The sequence below is a fragment of the Salmo salar genome, chromosome 01 (genome assembly GCF_965601325.2).
Source record: "Salmo salar chromosome 01, fSalSal1, whole genome shotgun sequence".
In the NCBI taxonomy this organism is placed as follows: domain Eukaryota; kingdom Metazoa; phylum Chordata; class Actinopteri; order Salmoniformes; family Salmonidae; genus Salmo; species Salmo salar.
Window position 1 is genome coordinate 14434960 of NC_138291.1, and position 19054 is coordinate 14454013.

The 19054-nt window shown below is 43.1% G+C and overlaps 2 protein-coding genes across 4 annotated transcripts; both read left to right on the forward strand.

Annotated features, from left to right (window-relative positions):
* Positions 1-317: 317 nt before the first annotated feature.
* On the forward strand, positions 318-4535 carry LOC106564706 (cannabinoid receptor type 1A). The gene is made up of 2 exons (XM_014131009.3): positions 318-574; positions 1716-4535. The coding sequence occupies exon 2, from the start codon at positions 1760-1762 to the stop codon at positions 3155-3157; it is 1398 nt and encodes a 465-aa protein (XP_013986484.1). The 5' UTR covers positions 318-574; positions 1716-1759; the 3' UTR covers positions 3158-4535.
* Positions 4536-7022: 2487 nt separating this feature from the next.
* LOC100379104 (akirin 2(2b)) lies at positions 7023-9772 on the forward strand. Of its 3 annotated transcripts, none has more exons than XM_014125191.3 (6): positions 7023-7250; positions 7495-7693; positions 8186-8320; positions 8618-8767; positions 8881-8952; positions 9118-9772. In XM_014125191.3, the coding sequence occupies exons 2-6, from the start codon at positions 7519-7521 to the stop codon at positions 9126-9128; spliced, it is 543 nt and encodes a 180-aa protein (XP_013980666.1). In that variant the 5' UTR covers positions 7023-7250; positions 7495-7518; the 3' UTR covers positions 9129-9772.
* Positions 9773-19054: the final 9282 nt, after the last annotated feature.

Below are 19054 nucleotides of genomic sequence, written 5' to 3' on the forward strand. Positions count from 1 at the left end.
ATACAATAACATACGTACATCATACATACACACACAGCCTAACCCTGGGAAGCTGGGAGGAGGTCATAATTGCTTATAGGGTTGAAGTGAGAGTCTAAACTACAATAGTAATTAAAATACGTTTACAAAATCAATTATAGTGTTTTAACACTGAATAGAATAATAGTTTCGTTTTCCTGAATCACGCTGGTCGATGATGATGGGGTGTGGGTTCAAAATGATGGAGAGTCTCGTTACTGAGTGAGCGTGAATGTAGGATGCGACGCGAGCGCACTACACTGGTCCAAGGCGCTGTGGCACCTCGGAGCACGTGACACAGAAGCGCACAAAGCGAATCCTCAGACAGACAGACACATCGCTGTTACTATACAGGGATGCGAGGCTCATTATGACAAATTCACTCTGCTAAAAATAATTAAAAACTACTTGATATACTTTGATAAAAGCAACTGTTGACATCAATAGAATACAATTCCTGAGATTGGATTAGTGGACACACTTCCTCTTGTCTTTATGTCATAAATTAAATCTGGCATATGGACCAACGCAAATTCTTTGTGCAAAGAATATGAAGGTAAGAACTTTTTCTTTTTACTCAAATGGAATGCAAATGTTCCATTAATGCAAAATCTATTTCTTTGTTGATTTTGCTGTAACCTTAGTGAGAGTTTATCGAGTCTAATTACTTGCTTGCAGCCTCTCCATAACCTTCCTTGTTGTTGGTCTGTTTTATTAATTCATAAATGGGACAAGGGGCATCGTCACATTGTTGTATAGCCTACATCACTACCAGTAAATGTTTTGCTTATCTATAAACATCTGCATGACAATGTTTTATCAAATATTCTCATTAGTCTACTTGTTTTTATTAATGAAAAACATATGTAGGTTATTGTAATTTTTCTTAACGAAATATACAGATCTAGTCCTATTCATGATCAAATGGCAGGGTTATGTGCCGCTTATCTATGTGTTTTACGTTTCGTTAGTCGTATGGACGGGATGCACATGGAATACATCGTCCAACGAAATGCTTACTTGCAGGTTCCCTTTCGACAATGCAAAAACAATAATAAATAATAAAAGATAAGAATACGAACAAAAGTAAATAGCTCAGTAGAATAGGATAAACATTTTAGCATACGTATAATAGACTACAGGATGGCACAAGTTATAGTCCAATATTTACTCTTGTATTGGGGATGGGGGGCAGTGTATAAACTGAGCCATATAATAAGAGTCTGAGAGAGAAAAATAGTCATGTAAAAATCTATAGATTGATTCTACAAAATCAATGCACTCTTCTCTTGAGAGAATATATCTACCTCCTTTGATGCATCATTCATTTAATCATAATTTTTTTTAACCTAATCCTGTATTACCCCTTAATTAATAGGAAAGATTGACCTACATTGGCTACTTAATGCAATGTTTTTGTCCTGGGGGCAGCACAGAGGTTAGATATGGGTCTCATTTGTCATTGACTGTTAATTCTCTCACTATTGTCTGAGACACATCTGCTGTAGAGTCAGCTGGCTGATACAGGGATGCCAATAATATCACCCAAGAACATTCCCGTATCACCCACAGTTAAAATCCCCCACAGTTAAATACATACACATTTGCCTACCCCCACATTTGTCACAATTAAACTGACCAAATAATAGAAAGTATTAACGATTTCAAAATGTTCTTGAACTCTCTTTTCTGTCTAGACACGCATCTAATGCTACATCATTTACCAGTCAGCTGAGTAGCCATGAAGTCTGCTCTGGATGGAATAGCTGACACCACTTTCCGAACAATGACTACTGGTTTGCACTATCTTGGCTCCAACGATGTGAGCTATGATGACCCGTCCATTGATTCTGGCTTCACCAAGACTGGATTCCACTTACAGAAGACTCACTCTGCCCCACTTAGTAACTCCTTCCCTGTACAAGTACCTGGGGACAAGGAGCTCATCTATAATGGCAACTCCATTTACCCGACCAACTTCTCTGAAATGCTTGGCAATGGGACCCGATGGGAGGGCGGGGGTTCTCTCCAATGCGGGGAGAACATTGTGGACATGGAGTGCTTCATGATTCTGACCCCCAGCCAGCAGTTAGTAGTAGCGGTTATGGCACTCACCCTGGGAACCTTCACAGTGCTGGAGAACCTTATCGTATTGTGTGTGATCCTCCACTCCCACATCCTGCGCTGTCGGCCCTCATACCACTTCATAGGAAGCCTGGCTGTGGCCGACCTTCTGGGCAGTGTCATATTTGTGTACAGTTTCTTGGACTTCCATGTGCTGCACCGGAAGGACAGCCCCAATGTGTTTCTATTTAAACTCAGTGGAGTCATCGCCTCTTTCACTGCCTCTGTGGGAAGTCTCTTTCTCACGGCCATCGACCGCTATATTTCTATCCACAGGCCGATGGCTTACAAGCGGATCGTCACCAAGAACAAGGCTGTCATTGCCTTCTGCATGATGTGGACTATCTCCATCGTCATTGCGATTCTCCCCCTACTGGGCTGGAACTGTAAGCAACTGAACTCGGCGTGCTCAGACATTTTCCCGCTCATCGACGAGAAGTACCTGATGTTCTGGATAGGGATGACCAGTGTGCTGCTTCTGTTCATCATCTACGCCTACATGTTCATCCTGTGGAAGGCCCACCACCACACTGTGCGCATGATGAGCCGCAGCTCCCAGAAGAGCATCATTGTCTACACAGCAGACGGCACCAAGGCACAGACCATGCGACCCGAGCAGACCCGCATGGACATCCGCCTGGCCAAGACCTTGGTGCTGATCCTGGTGGTCCTCATCATCTGCTGGGGCCCTGTGCTAGCCATCATGGTCTACGACCTCTTCTGGAAGATGAACAACTTTATCAAGACAGTCTTTGCCTTCTGCAGCATGCTCTGCCTGCTCAACTCCACCGTCAACCCCGTCATCTATGCACTGAGGAGTAAGGACCTGCGCCGGGCCTTCCTTAACATCTGCCGGACGTGCAGGGGAACTTCTCAACCACTGGACAACAGCGCTGAGTCCGATTGCCTTAGCAGGAGCATCAAAGGCACGGCCTACAAATCCACAGCTAGCTGTGCAAACACCACTGCAAAAGTGGCCAAAGTCACCCTGTCGGTCTCTGCAGAGATGGTCTGAGAACCTGTCTGCCATCATGTGACTGTGAAGGTATCGACTGTGAAGAATGAATCTAGAATAGACACTACCCCAATTAGCGCTGCCCAGAAAGTTTGCCAACCATGAACTTTAAATTGAGCTTTGAAGTCTATGTAGCTGTAGCATAAGATAATGTGGATTATTATACTGAACAAAAATATAAATGCAACATGTAAAGTGTTGGCCCCATGTTTCATGAGCTGAAATAAAAAATACCTGACATTTTCCATACACAAACACCTTATTTCTCTCAAATTCTGTGCACAAATTTGTTTACATCCTTGTTAGTAAGCATTTCACCATTGCCAAGATAATCCATCCACCTGACAGGTGTGGCATATCAAGACGCTGATTAAACAGCATGATCATAAAAGGCCACTCTAAAATGTGCAGTTTTGTCACACAACACAATGCCACAGATGTCTCAAGTTTTGAGGAAGCGTGCAATTGGTATTCTGACTGCAGGAATGTCCATCAGAGCTGTTGCGAGTAAGCTGCCTCCAACATTGTTTTAGAGAATTTGGCAGTACTTCCAACAGCCTCACAACCGCAGACCACGTGTAACCACGCAAGCCCAGGATCTCCACATCTGGTTTCTTTGATGGCCACTGGCACGCTGGAGAAGTGTGCTCTTCGTGGATGAATCCCGGTTTCAACTTTACCAGGCAGATGGCAGACAGCATGCATGGCGTTGTGTGGGAGAGCGGTTTGCTGATGTCAACGTTGTGAACAGAGTGCCCCATGGTGGCGGTGGGGTTATGGTATGGGCATAACGAACACAATGGCATTTTATCGAAGGCAATTTCAATGCACAGAGATACCGTGACAACATTCCACAGGACACAATCAACAGCCTGATAAACTCTACGCGAAGGAGATGTGTCGCTCTACATGAGGCAAATGGTGGTCACAGCAGATACTGACTGGTTTTCTGATCCACACCCCTACCTTTTTTTTAAAGCATCTGTGACCAACAGATGCATATCTGTATTCCCAGTCATGTGAAGTCCATAGATTAGGGCCTAATTTATTTATTTCAATTGACTGATTTACTTATATGACCTGTAACTTAGTAAAATCTTTGAAATTGTTGTATGTTGTATTTATATTTTTGTTCAGCGTAATTCAATGTTTTCAGAACCACTTCATTAATTTATTTTCATAGGGAAATAGTGACAATAAGCATTGTTAAACTGTACAGTTGTGTATTTAGTGTCATGCTGATCTGCCCTGACTATGGTTTGAGCCGTTAAAATGCTTCTAGGTGAAATTGGCTTCCCTTTCCACTGTAAATTATACTGTAAATTAATACATTGTGATGGTTTGTAGTTCTTGTCATAAAGTATGTTTTGTGAAACTGTTTTGATTGCCTTATTTTTTGAATGATGTATAATTGAGGGTCATGTTATTCCATACAAGAGTAGATAATGTACATCTTTTCAATGATTCACATTATTTCAACTAACGGGGAGACAGATTTCCCCAAAGAAGAACCACAACCATAAAGACATGTAATGTATTAAATACGTCCCCCCCTCCATCTCTTCATATATGATAAGTATTTTTCTGTGAATGAACATCTTAATTTCTGTTTTCATTAAATAAAAATATTCAGGAAAGCACCTTGTGAACTTATCTCATGAAACTCCAGAGAGAGAAAAAACATATTGTATTTGTGTAGTTACTCATCTTATTTAAGACCAGACTAATTTAGTAATAAGCAATGTATGTATATCATGTACACAAATGCTGTCATCTGAACACATCAATAGAAAAACAATAGCCATTGTCTTCTATTGCAGCTGTACTTACAGCAAAAATGTCATCATCTACACTACATTACCAAAAGTATGTGGACAACTGCTCATCGAACATCTCATTCCAAAATCATGGGTATTAATATTTAGTTGGTCCCCCCCTCTGCTGCTATAACAGCCTCCACTAGATGTTGGAACATTCCTGAGGGGACTTGCTTCCATTCAGCCATAAGAGCATTAGTGAGGTCGGCACTGATGTTGGGCGATTAGGCATGGCTTGCAGTCGGTGTTACAATTTGTCCCAAAGGTGTTCGATGTGGTTGAGGTCAGGGCTCTGTGCAGGCCAGTCAAGCTCTTCCACACCGATCTCGACAAACCATTTCTGTATGGACCTCGATTTGTGCATGGGGGCATTGTCATGCTGAAACAGGAAAGAGCCTTCCCCAAACTGATGCCACAAAGTTGGAAGCACAGAATCGTCTAGAATTTTATTGAAAGTATAAAGATTTCCCATCACTGGAACTATGGGACCTAGCCCGAACCATGAAAAACAGCCCCAGACCTTTATTCCTCTTCCACCAAAATCTACAGCTGACACTATGCATTCGAGCAGGTAGCGTTCTCCTGGCATCTGCCAAACCCAGATACATCCTTTGAACTGCCAGATGGTGAAGCATGATTCATCACTCCAGAGAACGAGAACGGGTTTCCACTGCTCCAGAGTCCAATGGCGGTGAGCGTTACACCACTCCAGCCAACGCTTTGCGCATGGTGATCTTAGGCTTGTGTGCGGCTGCTCGGCCATGGAAACCCATTTCATGAAACTCCCGACAAACAGTTATTGTGCTGATGTTGCTTCTGATCCAACCGAGGACAGATGATTTACAGAGGACAGGTGATTTTTACGCGCTACACGCTTCAGCACTTGGTGGTCCTGTTCTGTGAGCTTGTGTGGCCTACCACTTCTCGTTGTTTCTCCTAGACTTGATCAGGGCAGCTCTAGCAGGGCAAAATGTTGACAAACTGACTTGTTGGAAAGGTGGCATCCTATGATGGTGCCACGTTGAAAGTCACTGAGCTCTTTGATTGTATACACCTGTCAGCAACTGGTGTGGCTGAAATAGCCGAATCCACTAATTTGAAGGGGTGTCCACATACTTTTGTATATATAGTGTTTCACCAACCAAGAACTGTCAAATCAACAGAAGATCTCTAAGTATAGAACCAGAGGAATTAGAATTTTTCAGTTGTCTCTGCTAAGATAAAAATGAGCAAATATTGCATGTATAATTTATATTCAAAAGTATTGTGGTTTCCCCATTCAAACACCTGTGTGTGGTTTGGTTTCCAAGCTTCTGAATAAAGTCAAATTTGCACAATACTCATAAGGCATGTACGATATCCACGAGCTGACAAGGTAAAAATCTGTCGTTCTGCCCATGAGCAAGGCAGTTAACCCACTGTTCTCCGGGCGCCGAAGACGTGGATGTCAATTAAGGCAACCCCCGCACCTCTCTGATTCAGAGGGGTTGGGTTAAATGTGGAAGACACATTTCATTTGAAGGCATTTAGTTGTACAATTGACCTTTCCCTTATATCAAATATGGGCTTTGGTGGTAGGTTTTTAAGTCTCTGGAGGAGGAGAAAGAGGTGGCAGTGGCACATCGGACGATGTGCCGTGTGGTGTGAGGTACTGTACTGCCCTCTTGTGGAATCAGAGTATAGTATGATGGGGCTGGTTGGAAAGGTAAAACCACAACGTTTTTACCCCAAGTCAAAAAACTGTAATAGAAAAGGAAAAAAACGTATAAGTGTAACAATCAATTTTACATTATGGGCCCATGCATTTGCAGAACGAAATAAAGTGGCAAAGGCTAACAAAATACATTAATTTCCAAGAATGTAACAATAATGTGTATGAAGAACAGGCATACTGCTGATGTATATAGATATAGCAGCGCAAAATCATAGCAGCACCAAAAAATTATAGCAGCGAAAATGATTAAATGTGATTCCGAACCACACAAACTACCAACTCGGTCTTGACTGCACTACAAATCCCACCATCATCAGCGCACGCCCACCGGCATGAGCTCCAATTTTTGACGTCTTCAACCCTAGAAGCAGACGGCTCGGAGATCAAAAACAAGAAGCTAGCTGGCTTTCAAGCTAGTAGGCAGGTTGTTATAGCTTCGTCTGAATTTATAACGTAGCTAAGGACATTCAAATAGACATAAGATAGGTAAGAAATAAGTGAAACAAACGTCAAAGATACACGAGCGTTGGATAGGAACGGAGGACAACTTTTCCCCGGAAAGGTGGGAATTTGTTTTCATTTGATTTGGTTGGCTAACGCTAGCTTAACCTAATAACGTTACTGTACGTTAGCCAACAACAGTCTCAAGACTCCTTCCTGGACTTGTCGAACTTGCAAAGCTAGGTAACTAGCCAGCTAGCTGAAAAGCCATAATTAAGATAATACGCTCCTTCCTATCTAGAAAGCCATTTTCTTTTGTGTTTCGCATTAGCTACTATACACTGTTCCTCGTTCGTTCTTTGTAGCTGGACCCTCCTTAAATTAAAATCATGGCGTGTGGAGCGACCCTGAAAAGAACCATGGAGTTTGATCCATTGATGAGTCCGACGTCGCCTAAAAGGAGAAGGTGTATCCCGGTTTCCCCATCATCCTCCTCATCCCCACGGAAATACCTTCGCATGGAGCCGTCACCATTTGGAGAGGTGTCGTCAAGACTATCAGCTGGTAAGTAACGTTAGTTAACTAATTTACCGGATAAACCCAATTTGGTATCATAAATCTAACGTTAACTACCCAGGCCAGTGTGTTAGCTTTCTGCATGGCCAGCTAACCCTCAACTTAGCATACTATTTTCCAAGACCATACTAGATGTTAGCCAATAGTTAGGTAGATATACTGCAATAACATGAGTAACTATCTTGAAAAGATAACATGATGTCGACATTGCATGTTGACATTGGGAAGATCTCAATTGCATACTTCTTGCAACCTCTGAAACGCAGACTTTCTCATCCAATGGGTTTTGAGGAGAGAGGAAGCGAGGTGTGCAATTGATATCTTCCCATGGTGTCCTCTTGGCTCTTTCTGTGTTACACAGCATAAGAGGAGCTATGAGGATTGCACTATAACGTGAGGCCTCCATTAGATGTGACAAGTTGTTTGACTAACTTCCTCCCTGAATGATTTTGACTCATGCTGTTTACTATCTCATTCAAGAGCAAATTCTGAACAACATCAAGCAGGAGTACAAGCGCATTCAGAAGAGAAAACACATCGATGGAGTTTACCAACAGACAGAGGGTTGCTACTCCCCAGAGTCTCCACCCCCTCTTGGTGGATCCAGTATGCCAGGTTTGTTGTAGTGTACTGTTAGCCTAGCCAGGTTCAATGTCGGTCCTTGAGGGCCAAAAACACTTCTTGTTTTTATCTTCTGCTTCTGAGTGACTAATTCAGACCTGGGACATCAGGTGAGTGCAATTAACTACCAGGTAGAAACGAAAAACAGAAGTGTTTCTGCCCTCCAGGACCGGAATTGAACAGCTCAGACCCTAAACCCTGGTGAGTAGGGGAGATCCAAAGTGCAGGATGAACTAGACCCTCTCCCCCAACATGCAAATGACCTAACATCTCTCCTCGTGTCCTCTGCAGGCACTTCGGCTGGAGGTTCTTCTCCATCAAGGAAAGAACAGCCCTTATTTACTCTTAGACAAGTTGGAATGATTTGTGAACGTCTACTGAAGGAGCGTGAAGATAAAGTTCGGGAGGAATATGAGGAGACCATGACTTCTAAGTTGGCAGGTGTGGACTGTCAAAATACACGATTCAGAAAGTGCAACATAAGGTGGTATGTGATTTTTACAGTTAGACTTATTAAACCCCTCCCTTCCTTTCCTCCCACGTTTCTATTACAGAACAATATGACACTTTTGTGAAGTTTACACATGACCAGTTGATGCGACGATTTGGAGAGCAACCTGCAAGCTGTGAGTTTAGTTTTCTCCCCTTTTTAATACAAGATTCTCAGTGCATGTACCATCCCATTGTTGAATGCAAGAAGGCTACCGTTACACCTGAATGGAAAACCTCTAAAGGTTATGGTAACATGGCTGGTTTTCTGTTTTTATCTATTTTTATCCCTTCTTTACCAGATGTTTCCTGAAAGCGTCCCAGACTGCCAGGTGACCTGTTGCTGCAAGCTATCGAGTTTAAATCTTGGGAAATCACCGCAAGAGATTTATTTGGTTTATTGAAACTTTTCTTTCTGTGCCATATTTCTCCTTTGGACAAAGGTTTATAAGCCGTTGTCAGTGGTTATCACTCTCTCTCGCAAGCAGCTAGGTGCTTCCGAATGTAAATGTATAGGCCCTCTCTACCAGTGGCCTACGTTTCTCCTGCTGTACTTGTATTGATAAGGCCTCACCTTTTACAAGGAATTCCAAACTTTATTCATTGTTTTATTTCTTTGTTACGTATGTATGTATGTAGATGCGTGTGTGTGTGTGTGTATATATATTATATATGTGTGTATGTATATATAACCATATACACACACACACATATGTATGTGTGTGTGTATATATATGAGAGAAAGCAATGTAGAAATCCATGTACGGTTTGCTGGTCAATCTATGAGCAAGTGGACGATGCAGGTTAGTACAGTTTGGAGAAGAGAATTTGCGGATGCGCCAGTTACTTTTTTGTATGGGACTTTACAAAGTGTAAATTAGATTTTTTTTTTCCTGGTATTACTTTCAAACCTATGTACTTAGTGGAAAACCAAACAATAAACTGTTTTAAGACTTATGATTTCAAGGTTTCATGCTGTCACAACAGGGTACTACCAGTGTTTTCCCTATACGGCACACCACCGCTGCTAAATTGTGACGCAACTGTCTTTAAAACCATGAATGCCTTTGAAAACGGCAAACGTGGCCTCAATATGAATCAGAAACCGTTATTCTAGATCCAAAGACTACGTGTAAATAGGATCATTTGGTCATAAAGTCTCGTCTAAAACGGGAGTTTGGAACAACTGTGTGCCACACCGGGTAAATGAAGGTTGGGTTTTGATTTGACGATGTCTATTTGCCCACTAACATGGGGTGAACAGTTGTGTTAATGGCTCTCTATCCAATAGCATAGACAGTATGAAAGACCTGCACAGCAGCTCCAACTGTTTACATAAGTCAACACGTCGCACACTTTTTTTTACTTGAGAAATACTGCACCAAACACCTTAGTTAATGTAAAATTGTGCTACTAAAATGTCAAAATTAATTACAGATTTTTTGAGTTCTCTTAAATTCATTCTGACGGAAGACATTTTAAGCGTGTTAACCCTCGCAAGGCAGATGGCATCCCTAGCAGCGTCCTCAGAGCATGCGCAGACCATCTGGCTGGAGTGTTAAACAGACATATTCAATCGCTCCCTATCCCAGTCTGCTGTCCCCACTTGCTTCAAGATGTCCACCATTGTCCCTGTACCCAAGAAAGCAAAGGTAACTGAACTAAATGACTATTGCCCTGTAGCACTCACTTCTGTCACCATGAAGTGCTTTAAGAGGCTAGTAAGGATCATATCACCTCAACGTTACCTGACACCCTAGACCCACTGCAATTTGCTTACCGCCCCAATAGATCCACAGACGATGCAATCACACTGCCCTAACCCATCTGGACAAGAGGAATACCTATGTAAGAATGCAGTTAATTTAATATAGCTCAGTCTTCAACACCATAGTACCCATCAAACTCGGGGCAATGGGTCTGAACCCCGCCCTGTGCAACTGGGTCCTGGACTTCCTGATGGGCCACCCCCAGGTGGTGAAGGTAGAAAACAACACCACCCACTTCGCTGATCCTCAACACAGGGAACCCACAAGGGTACATGCTGATCCCCCTCCTGTACTCCCTGTTCACCCAAGACTGCTTGGCCACGCACGCCTCCAACTCAATCATCAAGTGCAGACAACACAACAGTAGTACACCTGATTACCAACAATGACGAGACAGCCTACAGGGAGGAGGTGAGGGTCCTGGCGGAGTGGTAACAGGAAAATAACCTCTCACTCAAAGTCACCAAAATGAAGGAGCTGATCATTGACTTCATTAAACAGCAGAGGGAGCACGCCCCTATCCACATCGACGGGACTGCAGTGGAGAATGTGGAAAGCTTGAAGTTCCTCGGCGTACGCATCACTGACCATCTGAAATGGTCCACCCACACAGACAGTGTGGTGAAGAAGGCGCAATAGCGGCTCTTCAATCTCAGGAGGCTGAAGAAATTTGTCTTGGCCCCTAAGACCCTCACGAACTTTAACAGATGCACAATTGAGAGCATCCTGTCAGGCTGTATCACCGACTGGTAGGGCAACTGCACTTCCCGTAACTGCAGGGCTCTCCAGAGGGTGGTGCGGTCTGCCCAACGCATCACCGGTGGCACACTGTCTTCCCTCCAGGACACCTACAGAACCCAATGTCACAGGAAGGCCAAAAAGATCATCAAGGACATCCCTCACCCGAGCCACAGCCTGTTCACCCCGCCATTATCCAGAAGGCAAAGTCAGTACAGGTGCATCAAAGCTGGGACCGAGAGACTGAAAAACAGCTCATATCTCAAGGTCATCAGACACTTAAATAGCCAACACTAGCCAGCTACCACCCGGTCACTCATCCCCTGCACCTTAGAGGCTGTTGCTCTATATACATAGACATGGAATCACTGGCCACTTTAATAATGTAACACTAGTCATTTTAATAATGTTTACATACTACTTTACTCATCTCATATGTACATACTGTATTCTATTCTACTGTATTTTAGTCAATGCCACTCCAACATTGCTTGTCCTAATATATACAGTACCGGTCAAAAGTTTGGACACACCTACTCATTCAAGGGTTTGTCTTTATTTGTACTATTTTCTACATTGTAGAATAATAGTGAAGACATCAAAACTATGAAATAACACATATGGAATCATGTAGTTAACCAAAAAGTGTTAAACAAATCAAAATATATTTTATATTTGAGATTATTCAATGTAGCCACCCTTTGCCTTGATGTCAGCTTTGCACACTCTTGGCATTCTCTCAACCAGCTTCATGAGGTAGTCACCTGGAATGCATTCCAATTAACAGGTTTGCCTTGTTAATACAGTGAGGGAAAAAAGTATTTGATCCCCGGCTGATTTTGTACGTTTGCCCACTGACAAAGAAATGATTAGTCTATAATTTTAATGGTAGGTTTATTTGAACAGTGAGAGACAGAATAACAACAACAAAAATCCAGAAAAACGCATGTCAAAAATGTTATAAATTGATTTGCATTTTAATGAGGGAAATAAGAATTTGACCCCCTCTCAATCAGAAACAGTTCTAGCTCCCAGGTGTCTTTTATACAGGTAACGAGCTGAGATTAGGAGCACACTCTTAAAGGGAGCGCTCCTAATCTCAGCTTGATACCTGTATAAAAGACACCTGTCCACAGAAGCAATCAATCAATCAGATTCCAAACTCTCCACCATGGCCAAGACCAAAGAGCTCTCCAAGGATGTCAGGGACAAGATTGTAGAACTACACAAGGCTGGAATGGGCTACAAGACCATTGCCAAGCAGCTTGGTGAGAAGGTGACAACAGTTGGTGCGATTATTCGCAAATGGAAGAAACACAAAAGAACTGTCAATTTCCCTCGGCCTGGGGCTCCATGCAAGATCTCACCTTGTGGAGTTGTAATGATCATGAGAACGATGAGGAATCAGCCCAGAACTACACGGGAGGATCTTGTCAATGATCTCAAGGCGGCTGGGACCATAGTCACCAAGAAAACAATTGGTAACACGCTACGCCGTGAAGGACTGAAATCCTGCAGCGCCCACAAGGTCCCCCTGCTCAAGAAAGCACATATACATGCCCGTCTGAACTTTGCCAATCAACATCTGAATGATTCAGAGGACAACTGGGTGAAAGTGTTGTGGTCAGATGAGACCAAAATGGAGCTCTTTGGCATCAACTCAACTCCCTGTGTTTGGAGGAGGAGGAATGCTGCCTATGACCCCAAGAACACCATCCCCACCGTCAAACATGGAGGTGGAAACATTATGCTTTGGGGGTGTTTTTCTGCTAAGGGACAGGACAACTTCACCGCATCAAAGGGACGATGGACGGGGCCATGTACCGTCAAATCTTGGGTGAGAACCTCCTTCGAACCTTCAGCTCCCTCCACAGATTGTCTATGGGACTAAGGTCTGGAGACTGGCTAGGCCACTCCAGGACCTTAATGTGCTTCTTGTTGAGCCACTCATTTGTTGCCTTGAAAATGGGTCGTGGATGGGTATTCCAGCATGACAATGACCCAAAACACACAGCCAAGGCAACAAATGAGTGGCTCAAGAAGAAGCACATTAAGGTCCTGGAGTGGCCTAGCCAGTCTCCAGACCTTAATCCCATAGAAAATCTGTGGAGGGAGCTGAAGGTTCGAGTTGCCAAGCGTCAGCCTCAAAACCTTAATGACTTGGAGAAGATCTGCAAAGAGGAGTGGGACAAAATCCAATTTTTGACATGCGTTTTTCTGTATTTTTTTTGTTATTCTGTCTCTCACTGTTCAAATAAACCTACCATTAAAATTATAGACTGATCATTTCTTTGTCAGTGGGCAAACGTACAAAATCAGCAGGGGATCAAATACTTTTTTCCCTCACTGTGGTTAATTTGTGGAATTTCTTTCCTTAATGTGTTTGAGCCAATCAGTTGTGTTGTGACATGGTAGGGGTGGTATACAGAAGATAGCCCTATTTAGTAAAAGACCAAGTCCATATTATGGCAAGAACAGCTCAAATAAGCAAATAGAAACGACAGTCCACCATTACTTTAAGACATGAAGGTCAGTCAATCTGGAAAATGTCAAGAACTTCATGTGCAGTCGCAAAAACCATCAAGCACTATGATGAAACTGGCTCTCATGAGGACCGCCACAGGAAAGGAAGACCCAGAGTTACCTCTGCTGCAGAGGATAAGTTCATTACAGTTAACAGCCTCCGAAATCAGCAATTAACTGCACCTCAGATTGCAGCCCAAATAAACGCTTCAGAGTTCAAGTAACAGACACATCTCAACATCAACTGTTCAGAGGAGACTGCGTGAATCAAGCCTTCATGGTCGAATTTCTGCACAGAAACCACTACTAAAGAACACCAATAAGAAACATGAGCAATGGACATTAGACCGGTGGAAATCTGTCCTTTGGTCTGATGAGTCCAAATGTAAGATTTCTGGTTCAACGGCCGTGTCTTTGTGAGACGCAGAGTAGGTGAACAGATGATCTCTGCATGTGTGGCTCCCACCGTGAAGCATGGAGGCGTGATGGTGCTTTGTTGGTGACACTGCTTGTGATTTATTTAGAATTCAAGGCACAGTTAATCAGCATGGCTACCACTGTATTCTGCAGCAATACGCCACCCCATCTGGTTTGCGCTTAGTGGGACTATCATTTGTTTTTCAACAGGACATTGCCCTTACACACCTTCGGGCTGTGTAAGTGCTATTTGACCAAGAAGGAGAGTGATGGAACGCTGCATCAGATGACCTGGCATCCACAATCACCAAACCTCAACCCAATTGAGATGGTTTGGGATGAGTTGGACCGCAGAGTGAAGGAAAAGCAGCCAACAAGTGCTCAGCATATGTGGAACTCGAAGACTGTTGGAAAAGCATTCCAGGTGACTACCTCATGAAGCTGGTTGAGAGAATGCCAAGAGTGTGCAAAGCTGTCATCAAGGAAAAGGGTGGCTACTTTTAAGAATATCAAATATCAAATATTTTGATTTGTTAAACACCTTTTTGTTTACTACATGATTCCATGTGTTATTTCATAGTGTTGATGTCTTCTTCTACAATGTAGAAAATAGTAAAAAAATTAAGAAAAACCCTTGAATGAGTAGGTGTGTCCAAACTTTTGACTGGTACCGTATTATTTCTTAGTTCCATTATTTTACTTTTAGATGTATGTATTGTTCTGAATTGTTAGATACTACTGCACTGTTATAGCTAGGAACACAAGCATTTTACTACACCCGCAATAACACCTGCTAAAAATGTGTATGTGACATATAACATTTGAGTTGAAACCTCATTAACCAAACATGGAATCGGTCAGGAAACACAACTTCAAGACTGACATCTCGGTTTTTTCTTATGAGCAACAGAAAAACACGCCAATCGGCATGTGCAGTGGCTCTTTAAAGAATTAGAGGACAAAGAAATACAAAATGTAATTGTAGAAAACATTTTTGGGATGGTAAAACGTTTTCAGTGTAAACTTAAATGACTAAAACCAGATAAAATATGTAGAACAGATAATGGAGGAATTATTTTTAAATAGAACAACATTTTTGAGAACTGACAATCACCAAAAAATGGCATGGGGCCCCCATTGATTGTTATGTTTGAGTCACTAATATAGCATAAGAACAAGGCAAAATGTGTATAATTACAGGAAATTTGCTTTAAAACTGCATATTTTCTCTCTACCCCATGGCAAAATGTGTAGAATTTCAGGAAATGAGCTTTGAAACTGCAATAAACTTTGCCACCTAGGGGAAACACTGACTAACTAATATGTCATATGTGCAACCAGGTGGAAAAAAATCCTAGACCACCTTTACTCCAGATGCATACAAAGCTCTCCCCCGCCCTCCATTTGGCAAATCTGACCACAATTCTATCCTTCTGATTCCTGTTTACAAGCAAAAACTAAAGCAGGAAGTACCAGTGACTAGCTCAATACGGAAGTGGTCAGAAGACGCGGATGCTACACTACAGGACTGTTTTGCTAGTACAGACTGGAATATGTTCTGGGATTCATCCAATGACATTGAGGAATACACCACCTCAGTCATTGGCTTCTTCAATAAGTGCATCGATGACGTCGTCCCCACAGTGACTGTACATACATATCCCAGCCAGAAGCCATGGATTACAGGCAACATCCGCATCGAGCTAAAGGATAGAGCTGCCGCTTTCAAGGAGCGGGAGACTAATGCGGACGTTTATAAGAAATCCCGCTATGCCCTCAAATGAACCATCAAACAAGCAAAGTGTCAATACAGGATTAAGATTGAATCCTACTACACCGGCTCTGACACTTGTCGGATGTGGCAGGGCTTGAAAACTATTAAGGACTACAAAGGGAAACCCAGACGCGAGCTGCCCAGTGACGCGAGCCTACCAGACGAGCTAAATGCCTTTTATGCTCGCTTCGAGGCAAGCAACACTGAAGCATGCACGAGAGCACTAGCTGTTCTGGATGACTGTGTGATAACGCTCTCGGTAGCCGATGTGAATAAAACCTTTAAACAGGTCAACATTCACAAAGCCGCTGGGCCAGACAGATTACCAGGACGTGTACACAAAGCATGGTGGACCAACTGTTAAAACTTCTTAGCGATAGGGACTAGTTTCCTGAATTTCCGCCTGACGTGCCCAAAGTAAACTGCCTGTTACTCAGGCCCAGAAGCCAGGATATGCATATAATTGGTAGCTTTGGATAGAAACTATTTGAAGTTTCTAAAACTGTTAAAATAATGCCTGAGACTATAACAGAATTGATATGGCAGGCAGAAATCCCAAGAAAAACCAAACGGAATAATGTTTCTTTGAGGTCCCAGGCTCTTATAATGGAAACCTATTGTTACTATGTAAATCCATCTCCCAGATTGCAATTCCTATGGCTGCCACTAGATGTCAACAGTCTTTATTCAAGGTTTCAGGCTTGTTTTTTGAAAAACAAGCAAGAATTTGGAGTTTTGGTGAGAAGAGCACCGGAACAATATCAGTCTTTCGGCGCGTGAGGGAGAGTGTGCACGCTTACTAATTTTGCTTTCCTATTGAACATACTACTTTCCGTATGAAATATTATATTTTAGACTACCTGAGGATTAAGTAGAAACGTTGTTTGACTTGTTTGGACGCAATTTTAGCGGTAGCATTTTGGACTCCTTTGTCTGCATGTTGAACGAGTGGATTACTGAAATCGATGGTGCCAACTAAACTGACATTTTGAGATATAAAGAAGGATTTTATCTAACAAAATGACCATTCATGTTGTAGCTGGGAACCATGGGATTGCAAACAGAGGAAGATCTTCAAAAGTAAGTGATTTATTTAATCGCTATTTGTGATTTTATGAAGCCTGTGCTGCTTGAAAATAATATGTTGATGTGGGGCGCCGTCCTCAGACAATTGCATTGTATGCTTTCGCCGTAAAGCCTATTGTAAATCGGACAACGCAGTTAGAGTATCAAGAATTTAAGCTTTTAAATTATATAAGATACTTGTATGTTCATGAATGTTTAATATTACAATTATTTATTTGAATTGCGCGCCAACCAATTTCACCGGATGTTGTCGGCTTCTCTCCCTGACCGAGTCTGTAATACCAACATGTTTCAAGCAGAACACCATAGTCCCTGTGCCCAAAGAAGCGAAGGTAACCTGCCTAAATGATTACCACCCTGTAGCACTCACGTCAGTATCCATTAAGTGTTTTGAAAGGCTGGTCATGGCTCACATCAACAGCATCCTCCCAGACACCCTAGACCCACTCCAATTCACATACCGCCCCAACAGATCCACAGATGACGCAATCTCAATCGCACTCCACACCGCCCTTTCTCACCTGGACAAAATGAACACCTATGTGAGAATGCTGTTCATCGACTACAGCTCAGCCGTCAACACCATAGTGCCCACGAAGCTCAGGACTCTGGGACTAAACACCTCCCTCTGCAACTGGATCCTGGACTTCCTGACGGGCCGCCCCCAGGTGGTAAGAGTAGGCAACAACATGTCTGCCACGCTGATCCTTAACACTGGGGCCCCTCGGGGGTGTGTACTTAGTCCCCTCCTGTATTCCTTGTTCACCCACGACTGCATGGCCAAACACGACTCCAACACCATCATTAAGTTTGCAGACGACACAACCGTGTTAGGCCTGTTCACCGACAACGATGATACGGCCTATAAGGAGGAGGTCAGAAAACTGGCAGTGTGGTGCCAGGACAACAACCTCTCCCTCAATGTGAGCAAGACAAAGGAGCTGATGTTGGACTAAAGGAACAGGCACCCATTCTCATCGACTGGGCTGTAGTGGAGCAGGTTGAGAGCTTCAAGTTCCTTGGTGTCCACATCACCAACAAACTATCATGGTCCAAACATACCAAGACAGTCGAAGAGGGTAAAACAAAACCTTTTCCCCCTCAGGAGACTGAAAAGACTTGGCACGGGCCCCCAGATCCTCAAAAGGTTCTACTGCTGCACCATCGAGAGCATCCTGATCGGTTGCATCACTGTCTGGTATGGCAACTGCTACAGAAGGTAGTGCGAACGTCCCAGTACATCACTGGGGCCAAGCTTCCTGCCATCCAGGATCTTTATAATCGGTGGTGTCAGAGGAAAGCCCACAAAATTGTCAGAGACTCCAGTCTCCCAAGTTAAAGACGGTTTTCTCTGCTACCGCACGGCAAGCGGTACCGGCGCACCAAGTCTAGGACCAAAAGGCTCCTCAACAGCTTCTACCCCCAAACCATGACTGCTGAACAATTCATAAAAATCGCCACTGGACAATTTACATTGACCCTCCTCTTGTACACTGCTGCTACTCACTGTTTGTTATCTATGCATAGTCACTTCGCCCCCACCTACATGTACAGATTACCTCAACTAGCCTGTACCCCTGCACACTGACTCGGTACCAGTGCCCCCTGAATATTGCTGTGTTACTTTTTATTTTAGCCTACTTGGTAAATATTTTCTTCTTGAACTGCACTGTTGGGTAAGGGCTTGTAAGTATTTTACAGTAGTCTACACTTGTATTCAGCGCATGTGGCAAATAAAGTTTGATTTGATGTTAAAAAGCTATTATGAGTAATCAAGTAGATAAAATACCTATGATATCAACTCAAGTAATTTCTGGCATTGCACCACAACTTGGCTCCCTGCCAGCACTATGGAGTTACCAAGTCCCAGTTAACACTTCATCTTTGATTTAGCCCTGAAGTGGTGGAATGATCTCATCGCAGCAGTTGTCA